At 40.5% G+C, this 13,082-nt stretch overlaps 1 protein-coding gene across 1 annotated transcript in view; it reads left to right on the top strand.

Moving 5' to 3' along the window:
- The window catches only part of DHX35 (DEAH-box helicase 35), a 49,377-nt gene extending 43,402 nt beyond the window's left edge, over positions 1–5,975 (top strand). Inside the window, exons 20-22 of the mRNA XM_073683787.1 lie at positions 224–295; positions 845–956; positions 2,724–5,975. Of these exons, the coding sequence (XP_073539888.1) occupies positions 224–295; positions 845–956; positions 2,724–2,768 (229 nt within the window). The 3' untranslated portion in view covers positions 2,769–5,975. The remainder of the gene's footprint in view (positions 1–223; positions 296–844; positions 957–2,723) is intronic.
- The last annotated feature ends 7,107 nt before the right edge of the window (positions 5,976–13,082 follow it).

Below are 13,082 nucleotides of genomic sequence, written 5' to 3'. Positions count from 1 at the left end.
GTGTGAACGTGGCCTTAGAATCCTATATCAGCTTGATCATGTTTGCATATAAGTAAAGTGACGAATAACATTTAATTGTTTTTATATATATATATATGCTGCCTTGTTTTCCTAGGAATATTTAATTTCCAATGTTACTCCTCAGTGATCCAGCATTGTGAAGGTTGCCTTGTATAATTACATTCTATGTTCCCTTGGACAATTTGTTTTTGTTTCTTCTAAGGACGGTAAGAGACGGCCATGAGTTACATATACACCCAACATCAGTTCTATATGCAGAGAAGCCCCCCAACTGGTGAGTTTGTCGGGGTATACCGTATGCCCACTGCAGCCTTAGTTACTGCTCGCCTGAGCTATAATACATAGTTTGCCGTAGTAGAAATGTTAGAAACATATTCAACACTGGGGAAGATTTAATATTAGTGGCTTTTACCATCTCAATGTCTACTGACTAAGGGCTTATTCACACATTAGTATTCAGTCAGTATTTTTCATCAGTGTTTGTATACCTAAACCAGGAGTGGGACAATGCGAGAAAAACGATAATTGAAAAATTGACACCTCTAATGTGTTTGAGAGACCCTTCTGGTGAAATACTGATGTGTGAATAAAGCCTAACAATTACTGACCTCCGCTTTAATTGACTGTAGCAAGTGTGGCACAAGACTGCTGAGAGCAGTGATTGTCTGCAGTGGTCATGTGCATGAATAGCAAGCTATTGCTGCAGGACGGGTACATATAGACTGGCACTGACCACTGGAACTGTGTGGGATGTAAAAGATGAATTATGGATCATTTGCACATTATGATATTAAAGGGTGCATGTCCTGTTTTTACCCTGTAGGGTGCTGTTTAGTGAGGTGATCCAGACCAACAAATATTACATGCGGGATGTGACTGCGGTAGAGTCGGCATGGCTGCTGGAACTGGCCCCACACTTTTATCAACAGGGAACGGTATGGTATTGGCACTGTCATCACATTACCTTTTTTTTTTTTTTTTTAATGCAAGGAAATGACTACAGGTCCCAGCAAGCATGTGCTGCTCAGGATAGTGACTGTGGACAGAGCATAGGGAGGAGTGATCAGTCAGAGCAAATCATTGTCCTAGTGGTCAGTATTCTGGAAGGGGAGGATCTGTGAGCAGACACGAGCAGATCCTTCTCATTCTCCTTCCGCAAATCCAGGTAAAGGAGGATCCGTATTTTTCGTATGGTATATTACTCATCTGATCACACACCGCCTCCATACTCCAGAATCTCACAACCAGCAATGTCTACAGATGGCTGTCTCTGTCATGATTCAAGGCCAGACAGTGAATTTAAGAGAAATCGTCTATAGGTGACACTAGAGAGACTGTTTTCTTCCTTCTATTGTAAATCCACGAAAACCATACAGGGAAGATAATGGTGCATTAAAGGTTGCCCTACACTTTTCGCAAAGGTGAGCTTATAGCTATCCCTTCCTGTCCCCCATACACATGCATGCTCGATTTGGCTGAGGGTGCATGTGTTTTCAATGGGGATCGGGGAACAAGCTGCTGCAGGAGACTTTTGATGGCGGGTTATCTCTTTTATGAACAGAGGATTAGGCATACTGAAATACAACATGCCTGATCCTTTCACTCCCGGTCACCTGCCTAACTGCACATTTGTAGTTATCCAGCCAAGTACACATTAGAAGGTTGCCTGAACCTGCGGAAATAGTCTGTCTAATGTGTATGGCCGCCATAGAAGTAACTATTGCAGACTAACTGTGTATGAGCAAGCACAGTATGTACACTAATGCAGCAGTAAAGGTATGTGCACATGATAAGTATTTTTTATTTTTTTTACTTGCGTATTTTCCCATGCAATGGAATGGGTGAAAAACATTGGAAAAATGCTGAAAGAATTGATGTGCTTCAAATCAGCAAGGAAAAAATAAGCAATGTGTGCTTGAGGCTTCAGGAATCTCATTCGCTTTGCTGGTACTAGGAAATACTTCAGTATTTGTGGCAAAACTGCATGGAAAAAAACCACCAAATACTTAATGTGTGCACATACCCAAAGGAGTTCAGGAAAAAAGAGTAAAAGAAGGAAGAGGATAAATGTGTACCGTATGTCATTTCCTATTTTACAGCCTGTTGAGTTCTAAACTTAAAGAGGACCTGTCACTTGCTCAAAAAACTGGTTTAAATACCATGTAAAAATCCCTGAGCCCTTGATTCTACCGCTTTTATTCCATTTTGCGCTGTGACGCTCCTTTTGATAGGTGTTCACATTTGTTACTTTGGGAGCGCAGTATGTGAAATCTCTGCTTGTAGTGCATGTGGGCGTTTCTTCAGTGTCTTGTCTGGTGACGTGCACTTTCATCCCTCCCTGCAAGACGTTGTCAATCACGACTCGGCAGCTGATCTAGCAATATCAGACACTGCCGAACTATGATTAACAGCGTCTGGGAGGGAGGAGTGAAAGCGCATGTCATCAGAGAAGAAACGCCTAGTTGCACTACAAGCAGAGATTTCACATACCGCGCTCCAAAATTAACAAATGTGAATATCTCTGCAATGGAGTGACGCAGCGCAAAACTGAAATAAGCGGCAGAACCGGGAGAGCTCAGGGATTTTTGCAGGGTATTTCATTAAATTGTTTGAGCAAGTGTCAGGTTCTCTTTAAGGGTACAGGGCACAGCTCTAGTAGTCTGCAGACAATAAGTTTGTTTCTGTTTCTTTACTTCACACAGCATCTATCTCGAACCATTAAAAGGGCCAAGCTGGACAATTTGTAAGCCCACTGCATTTCTATGTAACCACACGAGAGAAAATTCGCTCCACTCTCGCCAACATTTCTATGTCTGACCTCAACTCCCATGGAGATCTGCCTGCCTGCCTGCCGCTGAGGATGGAGTTCAGAACCTCTCGGCATTAATGGGACGGCTTCTTAGCACCGAGCATATCCATGTCCACGTCTTCTGAGCTCCGGATTGTGTCTGGCTGTGCCATTTCACACGTCGTCTTCCTTTGGGCACATGGTATATATATTTATAGGTATATATATGTATGTAAAACAGAAAGCAGTTTTATTTTTTTAAGTTGTAAATGATGAAAAGGAGATGAGCAGGTTCAGTTGGCCGGAAGCGGCTCTTCACAGATTGAGAGGATCACTGGTGCCGGTTTTGCAGTTGCCACCATCTTTGTTATATATGCCTTATTTTATCAAGCACATCCACTTATCAGAGGGTTTGTGAAGCTGGTGATGTAAAGTCTCATGTAGCAGATTTCCAGGTGTCTTAACTCCTTAATGACCAAATAACTGTGCTGGGCTTTGGAAAAATAAGCCAAAATGGGGATCAAATTGCTGCAGGTCTGGATAATATATTCCTGGCAGTCAGTTGATATTTCCTGGAGAAGCTGCGTCTAGGCATACATTTTTCCTTTACCTTGCCTACCATTTAAATAAATGGTCCTTAATGTAGTGCAAGGATATGCCAGAGCTGGAGCCTTTTATACAAAAGGTATTGCATTTTGGCACTTAGAGGGGTGTCCCTAGCTAGTCCATATGTCTCAGCATGTGTATCATCTTTTTTGTAATGAGGTGTCTTGTTTAGGAGAAAAATAGTACAAAAATAGCAATCCATAAGACAAATTAAGAAAATATCGAAAATAGGATTTCTGTCCAAAATATACACAAGTTAGATCCTTCAGCTGGGTTGGGTCTTCAAAGGAACCCACATGTTATCCCCACCATCATAACTTCCTTCCGAGTTCAAATTTTAAGGAAAAATTGTTTGCAACCCTGATATGTCATATTTGTTATTTCCCAAAAGATATAATTTCGCAGGCATGTTCTTTCAGAACACTGTTTGGTGCCGTTCCTCTGTTAATCCACTTAGGAACTTGGAGGGAACCTGTCACCAGGTTTGTCCCATATGAGGTAAGGCCAGTACCTGTAAGCCCTGATATACAGCATTCTAATATGCTGTATATATGCCCCTAATCCGGCCTGCAAGACAAGAAAAAGACCTTTTATAATACTCGCCTGTGGGGCGGTCGGGCATTGATGTCTTGGTCCGGTGCCTCCCTTCTTCTTGCAATGCTGTCCTCCTTCTTGCTTTGTATGGATGACGCGTCCTACATCATCCACACAGTCTCCCGGCATCGCGCTCCTGCGCAGGGAACTTCTCTGCCCTGATTAGAACAGAGTAAAGTACTGCAGTGCGCATGCGCCGGGGCTCTTCGGCCTCTAACCGCACATGAGCACGGCATGTGATGCTGGGGACATCTTGTGGATGACGTAGGACGTGTCATCCATACAAAGCAAGAAGGATGGCATCGCAAGCAGAGAGGTGGCACTGGACCAAGACCCGACTGCCCCGTAGATGAGTATTATAAAGGTCTTTTTCTTGTCTTGCAGAGATTGGGGGCATATACAGCATTCCAATATGCTGTATATATCGGGCTTACAGGTACTGGTCTTACCTCATATGGGACAAACCTGGTGACAGGTTCCCTTTAAGAATAATCACCAACCATCCCATTGTCAAAGGGGTGTGACCCTACAATAGTGTGATTCTGCAGCATTGATTGGCTAGTCCCAGTCTATAGGGATACACCCCAAATTGCCTAATTGGTAACACCCAGTTATAAAATGTATTCATGGATTTCTAGTAGGAATACCAGGAATGGCACATTGCTGAGCTGTAAAAAAGATGCCACAGAGTTATTTTTTCTAAAGGGAATCTCGGCAGGATTTGACGCCCCCCAAACTATTTATATGCGCATGTAGCTCTTTCAAAGACAAGTACAGCAATACCTTTACATGGCCAGTCCGTTTTACATGGCCAGTCGGTTCTACCATTACTGAGAAATCAGCAAAAGAGGCTGTAGATCTAAAGCCTTTGGCACTCCAGCTCTATTTGCTGCCCAGCTTTTCCTCCAACTGCTTGACTGACCTCTTCTATTCTGTGTAACTGTAGGCAAAAAAAGCTGTCAGTCAAGCAGGAGGAAGAGGAGGTGGCGCTGGGTGGCTGATAGAGCTGGAGTGACAGAGGCTTCAGATCTACAGCCTCATTTGCATATTGATAAAAATGCAGATTTCTTAGTAACGGTAGAACAGACTGGCCATGTGAAAGAATTGCTGGACTAGTCTTTGAAAGCGCTACATGCACATATAAATAGTTTGGGGGGAAATCCTGCCAATAGATTCCCTTTAATAAAGAATATATGTATTTATTAATACAGGAAAGATGGCAGATCCTTTATAAGTATGTATTGTTTTTCTTTATAGAAATGTATGAGTATGTTGACATCAGGGCATTGCCAATCTCATTGTGAATAGTAATTTCTAAGAAAGGATGCTACAGAATTGTTCTGTAAATGATGGGCCGGGGTTACACAGTGATGCCTGACATTAAAATGTCAAATTCTGAGCTGTTGGTCGCATCCATTGATTGTGAATGTGATCACACACTCTTGGGTCGCACTTGCAGCCATATTGACACCATGTAATGTATTGGGGGGTTTATGTTTTAGCTGTTTTATGATTACTTGTTATGAGCATCACAAATGGCTTTTCTCGTAGGGCAATTGTACTAAATGAAGCCTAATTTGTAAAATTCTAAATAAAAAAATGAAAATGATAATTATAATGTAAAAAAAAAAAATTATATATATTGTCAGCGCTTCTCCATCATGGGATGCCTGATATTAAAAATAATGATTTCTGCCGCCCGGCTGTTAATCTTCACACCACTGGACCTTTATCACAGGTGCTATCCCATAATGTTACAAAATAGTTTGCATTGGGCTAGGTTCTGGTCCTTAAAGGGTTAATGGTCACTTAATACGTAAACGTGCACATTAGTACAATTTGGTCACATAGGTCACATGGATGTGTACAACAAATAATGTACAATGTCTCTGTATGTGTCCTTGATCCGCCACAGCCTTTTGCCTGTAAATATCTGTACATCATCACAATAAACCAGAAGGAACCTCACCGTGTGATGTGATTACTGACGCTCCCGGCAGCAGTAAAGCGTCACTGCTTTACGTCTGTGACGCTGACCTCACTCCTCTGCTGCCCCGCTGCGCGTACTGCTGTATTATAGATCTATGGTGTATGGGTATGTAATAGGGATGCCTGCACAATCACAGTATTTCCACTCTAAATTAGTTTGCTAATATTAAACCTGTCACCAGGTCTTTGCTACCCTATCTGAGAACAGCATTATACAGGGGCAGAGACCCTGATTCCAGTGATGTCACTTACTGTGCTCCTTGCTGCAGTTTTGATAAAAAGTTTTATTTGCTGCAGATCTAGCAGTTCTCTGGATGCTGAGCTCTGTGTAACCCCTTTCCACACCACTGATTGGCAGCTTTCTGCCTATGCACAGTTTATACAGAAATCTGCCAATCAGTGATGTGGGCAGAGCTCATGAGTATGCTTGACTACCTGGCAGCAGATTTATTAGTCCTTTAGTGATAAAATCACCATTTTATCAGCAGGAGATTATCAAAGCTATAACAAGCTGCCCAGTAAGTGATAAGTCAATGGGATTGGGGTCTCTGCCCCCACATCATGCTGTTCTCAGATTCAGTGGCGAAAACTTGATAACAGATTCCCTTTAAAGCAATCCAAAGGAAAAATGTAGAGAAATTACATCTTTCAACCATTAGGTGGCAGAATAACACCACGTCATGTCCAACTTTTAGACTAAGCCATGATTTTCCTGGCACTTCAAATCCTCTGTATTCTCTCAGTTCTTGAAAGTAAATTGATTTTCAAATAATTATCAGTATTACAAAACTTATCGTTATTGGAAGTTTAAAGGCCTTGTCCTTCTGTGAAAAAAAATATCGTTACGTGTGTTTAAGGCCAAAGAACGCCAATTTTTATTTTTGTGCTTTTTTTCTCCCCTTCTTCCAGGAGCTACAACTATTTTATTTTTTTATTGTCATGGTTTTTTTTTTGTAGAACGAGTTGTATTTTGGAATGATAACCATGTAATGTACTGAAAAATAGGAAAAAAAATCCAAGTGAGGTTTAAAAAAAATACACAATTCTGCCATTGTTTTTACGTATCATTTTTTTGTAAAATTGACCTAGCCGCATTATTATCTAGGACAGATTATGGTGAGGTCAATCTAGTGCATTTTTTTATTTTATTTTAGGTTTTTTAACAATTTTCTGAGGTTCGGAACTTTTTTATCATTCCGTGTGGGGCTTGTTTATTGCGTGGCATGCTTTGACAGCTATCTAAAACCGCAATTCTGGCATTTTGATGTCTTTTTTTTTTTCTTTGCATTGTTTGCCTTATGAGATAAGTAGTTTTATATTTTGATAGAGTGGACTCAGCCATTTCCAAATACAATGCCAGATATGAACACAGATATATACTTTTTGAACATTTTAACATTTTTATATTTATTAAAAAGCATTATTTTTTTCAGTTTTGAACTCCCAATAGAGGAATATAGTGAAAATCACGGTTTCCCACAACTGGGCATCACAGGAGCTCAAAGCTAGCGATGAAAACAGCCCTAAGCTGGCTGGCATGACAATCTTTCGGCACTCGGCAGTGGCACAAAAGAAGGTGGAGTTGTAGCGATGAGTAGTCAAACAGATGCCCAAGTAGGATTTCTCCACTTAAACGCCTCTGTCAATCTTTGACAGCGACATTAAAGTGGATAAAGGGCAGCGATGAGAATTTTCTACAATTGCTACTATTAGAGGCCCCTGTGGATGGCTTCTGGCCTTGAGCTTGCTCCGTACACTTTCTCCTGCTCCATACAGTTGGGTCCAGAAATATTTGGACAGTGACATAAGTTTTGCCATTTTAGCTGTTTATATAACTGAGTATTAAATATGTTTTGGTAATCAGTATGGGCTTAAAGTGTAGACTCTCAATTTTAATTTGAGGATATTCACATCCTAACTGAAGTAAGGGTTTAGGACAGCTCTTTAATATGTGGCTGCCTCTTTTTAAAGGGACCAAAAGTAATTGGACAATTATCTCAGGGGCTCTTTAATGAGGTGCATGGGCCATTCCCTTGTTAATCCATCATCAATTAAGAAGGTAAAAGGTCTGGAGCTGATTCCAAGTGTGGCATTTGCATTTGGAAGCTGTTACTGTGAACCCACAACATGCGGTCAAAGGAGCTCTCAATGGAAGAGCACCAGACCATCATTAGGCTGAAAAAAAGAACTCAATCAGAGACATAGTAGAAATGTTAGGAGTGGCCAAATCAACAGCTTGGTATATTATGAAAAAAAGAGAGTGCACTGGTAAGCTTGGGGACTCAAAAAAAAGCCTGGACGTCCAAGGAAGACAACAGTGGTGGTGGATGATCATAGAATCCTTTCCATTGTGGAGAAAAGCCTCTTCACAACATCCACCCACATGAAGAACACACTCCAGGAAGTAGGTGTTTCAGTATCTAAGTCTACCATAAAGTGAAGACTTCATGAAAGCAAATACAGAGGGTTCACCACAAGGAAAAAAAACATTGATCAGCCTTAAAATAGAAAGGCCAGATTAGACTTAGCCAAAAAAACATCTAAAGAAGTGAGCCCAGTTCTAGAAAAGCATTCTATGGACAGATGTAACTAAGATCAGCCTGTACCACAATGATGGGAAGAAGAAAGTGTGGAGAAAGCTCAGAACGGCTCATAATCCAAAGCACATCACAACCTCTGTAAAACATGATGGAGGCAGTGTGATGGCATGGGCATTCATGGCTTCTCTACAAAGCATTAAAAATGAACATTACATTAATGGTAAAGTAAATTTGTCCAATTACTTTTGAGCCCCTGAAATGAGGAGGCTTTGTAGAAAAATAGTTGCAGTTCCTAAACGTTTCACAGCATATTTTTGTTCAACCCCTTTAATTAAACCTTAACCCCTTCGCAACCCTGGGAATTTCCGTTTTTGCATTTTCGTTTTTTGTTCCCAGAGCCATAGTGTTTTTATTTTTTGGTCAATATGGCCGTGTGAGGGCTTATTTTTTGCTGGATGAGTTGTGCTTTTGAACGACATTACTGGTTTTACCATATCGTGCACGGGAAAAAAAAAATTCCAAGTGCGGTGAAATTGCAAAAAAAAGTGCAATACCACAGATGTTTGTTTTTTTTTACCACGTTCACTGAATGCTAAAACTGCCTGCCATTATTATTCTCCAGGTCATTACGAGTTCGTAGACACCAAACATGTATAGGTTCTTTTTTATTTAAGTGGTGATAAAAAAATCCAAACTTTGCTAAAAAAAAAAAAAAAAAAAAAAAGCGCCATTTTCCAAGACCTGTAGCGTCTCCATTTTTCGGGATCTGGGGCCGGGTGAGGACTTATTTTTTGTGCGCCGAGCTGAAGTTTTTATTGATACCATTTTGGGGTAGATCTGATGTTTTGATCGTCCGTTATTGCATTTTATTGCAATTTTGCGGCGACCAAAAAAAACGTAATTCTGGCGTTTAGAATTTTTTTCTCATTGCGCCGTTTACCAATCAGATTAATTATTTTTTTATATTGATAGATCGGGCGATTCTAAACGCGGCGATACCAAATATGTGTATGTGTTTTTTTTTTTTTTTTTTTTTTTTTATATTTTGAATGGGGAGAAAGGGGGGTGATTTAAACTTTTATATATTTTTTATTTTTCTTTTAATATTTTTAAAACCTTTTTTTTTCACTTTTTGCTTGCTTCTATAGTCTCCATAGGAAACTAGAAGCAGCAACTGTCCGATCGTCTCTGCTACACCTCTATGTAGTAGAAATGCTCCTTTGCTATGAGCGCCGACCACTAGGTGGTGCTCATAGCGATCTTTACATGACAACCACTGGGGTCTGCTGCAGACCCAGGGTTGTCATGCCCACCCATCAGTGACCCGCGATCACGTGACGGGGTCACCGATGGGCGGCGTAAAAGCCGCGGCGATGTTAAATGCCGCTGTCAGAGATTGACAGCGGCATTTAACATGTTAACAGCCGCGGGTGGATTGCGATTCCACCCGTGGCTGTTGCGGGCACATGTCAGCTGTAATAATCAGCTGACATGTGCCCGGTTCAGTGCGGGCTGACCGCCGGAGCCCTCACTGAACCGGCGGTTACAGCCTGGTGCGTACTAATACGTCCCAGGCTGTCAAGGGGTTAAAGTCTCCACTTCAATTGCATCTCAATTGTTTCATTTTAAATAAAAAAGTAGTGGCATGCAGAGCTGAAATCACTAGGATTTGGTCACTTTTTAAAATATTTCTCGACCTAACTGTATATAACTCATGGAACAGAAGTGGGTTAAAGAAATATATACAATTTAGTAATGTACTTAAATTAGGAAAGGTGTCCTACTCTCAAGATATGAGTGCCAATGCTTATTTGCAGGAGTCTGAATAACGCCTTTCATTAGCTCAGCCAGCCCCCTTGTCTGTCTGTTTGTTTAACTATTGAAATGAGGCGGTTGATCAGCCGCTATACAGACAACATTGGTCACATACCGACATACAGTCATGGCTGAAAGTGTTGGCACCCTTGAAATTGTTCCAGAAAATGAAGTATTTCTCCCAGTAAATTATTGCAATTACACATGTTTTGTTATACACATGTTTATTCCTTTGTGTGTGTTGGAACAGCACAAAAAAAAGAGGGAAAAAAAGGCAAATTGGACATAATTTCACACAAAACCCCCAAAATGGGCTAGACAAAATTGTTGGCACCCTCAACTTATTATTTGGTTGCACACCCTTTGGAATAAATAACTGCAATCATTTCCTATATAGGATATAAGCCGGCAGTGGTCAGATTCTATAAGGTCATAATGAAGTATCAGCTGACAGTGGTCCCATATGGTATAGAGAATACCCATATCAGATCATAGTGAATGGAAGAAGTGAGTAACAGTACACATGACAGTAGTGCCTGTTGGGCGGGCATCCTATAAACAGTTTATGGCATGTAACGCCACCAAGTTCTGAAAAAAATAGGAACATCCTCACCGAATTGATGTTCATTCATGTAGGGGAGAGCTATATCAATCCTGGTAAGGATCCATCCAGGAGATACAGGATACAGTATGGCCCTATATATCCCTATAGGGACTACAATAGCCTTAATCCCCAAAAGCTCCCGCCCTGACAAGGTCAGTCCACAGCTAGTCCTAATGAGGAGGACCTGCACTCTCCCTTGTACATCCCGACGCGTTTCTTCCCTCGAAGTGTTCAGGGGACCTGTAGCACTAGCAGGGTCTCTGGTAATTAGTGCAAAGTGGGTCCCTCCTGTCTCTGTCTAATCCTGTAGGATCCTCGGCTTCCACCTTATGCCAAAGGTAATATACCCTAGTTGGAGCCCCTTTTTCCCTTTTTAGGCAGCACATCTTTTTCAGTTTAGTGACCTAGTAAAAGTTACGTTTTAATATAAACTCACGTTTTGCTGTATTGTACTTGACATTGTGAGGTCCTATCAATTATGAGGTGGACATTTATTCCTACTCTATTGCTTTTTCTCTGTTGTATGTGGTGCCATCTACTGGCTAAATATATACAGGATTTGTATTTTGTTTTATAGCTAAAATTTTATTGAAATGTTAAAAAATAGTTTTACAGGAAGGAAAAAGAAAAAGCAGAAAATATCAAATGCATATGACTTGAAAAACAGTAATGTCTGCTTTCTTTTGGTGGTGTCTGCTTTCTTTAATTAAGGATCCTACTGTATTCTTTATTTGCTTGGACACTTCCTCATTGAACCGCAATTAGGACTTATTTTTGGAGTAGTGCTTATATTACATGACTACTCCAAAAAGACACAAAATTCCTGCTAAGGCTTATTTTCGGGGTAGGGCTTATTTTCGGGGAAACGAGGTAGATAGATCTTTATCTATCAGACAATCCCTTTAAAACAGAAATACACACAAATTACTAATAGGCTTAAAGACACCTTTTTATTTCTAGTTGAACAACCTCTTAAACTCTTTTATCTATTAGGACAAAATTCACACTTTTGACAAACTTTGTATACCTGTATCTCTACACACATGGTCAAAATTGTTGGTACCCCTCGTTTAATGAAAGAAAACCCACAATGGTCACAGAAATAACTTGAATCTGACAAAAGTAATAATAAATTAAAAATCTATGAAAATGAACAAATTAAAATCAGACATTGCTTTTCAACCCTGCTTCCACTGAATTAAAAAAAAATAAAAATAAATGAAACTCATGAAATAGACCTGGACAGAAATGATGGTACCCCTGAAAATAATGTGACAAAAGGGACATGTTAAATCAAGTGGTGTCCACTAATTAGCATCACAGGTGTCTACAATCTTGTAATCAGTCAGTGGGTCTGTATATAGAGCTACAGATACTCACTGTGCTGCTTGGTGACATGGTGTGTACCACACTCAACATGGACCAGAGGAAGCAAAGGAAAGAGTTGTCTCAGGAGATTAGAAAGAAAATTATAGACAAGCATGTTAAAGGTAAAGGTTATAAGGCCATCTTCAAGCAGCTTGATGTTCCTGTGACTACAGTTGCACATATTATTCAGAAATTTAAGATCCATGGGACTGTAGCCAACATCCCTGGACGTAGCTGCAGGAGGAAAATTGATGACAAATCAAAGAGACGGATAATACGAATGGTAACAAAAGAGCCCAAGAAAACTATAGAGAGATTAAAGGTGAACTTCAAGCTCAAGGAACATCAGTATCAGGTCGCACCATCCGTCGTTGTTTGATCCAAAGTGGACTTCATGGGAGACGACCAAGGAGAACACCATTGTTGAAAAAAAAATCATAAAAATCCAGACTGGAATTTGACAAACTGCATGTTGACAAGCCACAAAGCTTCTGGGAGAATGTCCTATGGACAGATGAGACAAAAATGGAAGTTTTTGGCAAAGCACATCAGCTCTATGTTCACAGATGGAAAAATGAAGCATATCAAGAAAAGAACACTGTCCCTACTGTGAAACATGGAGGAGGCTCTGTTATGTTCTGGGACTGCTTTGCTGCATCTGGCACAGGGTGTCTTGAATCTGTGCAGGGTACAATGAAATCTCAAGACTATCAAGGGATTCTAGAGAGAAATGTACTGCCCAGTGTCAGAAAGCTTG

This window comes from Phyllobates terribilis, unplaced genomic scaffold (assembly GCF_046119375.1).
Source record: "Phyllobates terribilis strain yellow unplaced genomic scaffold, ASM4611937v1 Scaffold_5__5_contigs__length_657084704, whole genome shotgun sequence".
NCBI lineage: Eukaryota > Metazoa > Chordata > Amphibia > Anura > Dendrobatidae > Phyllobates > Phyllobates terribilis.
This window is presented reverse-complemented; position numbering and strand designations above follow the sequence as displayed.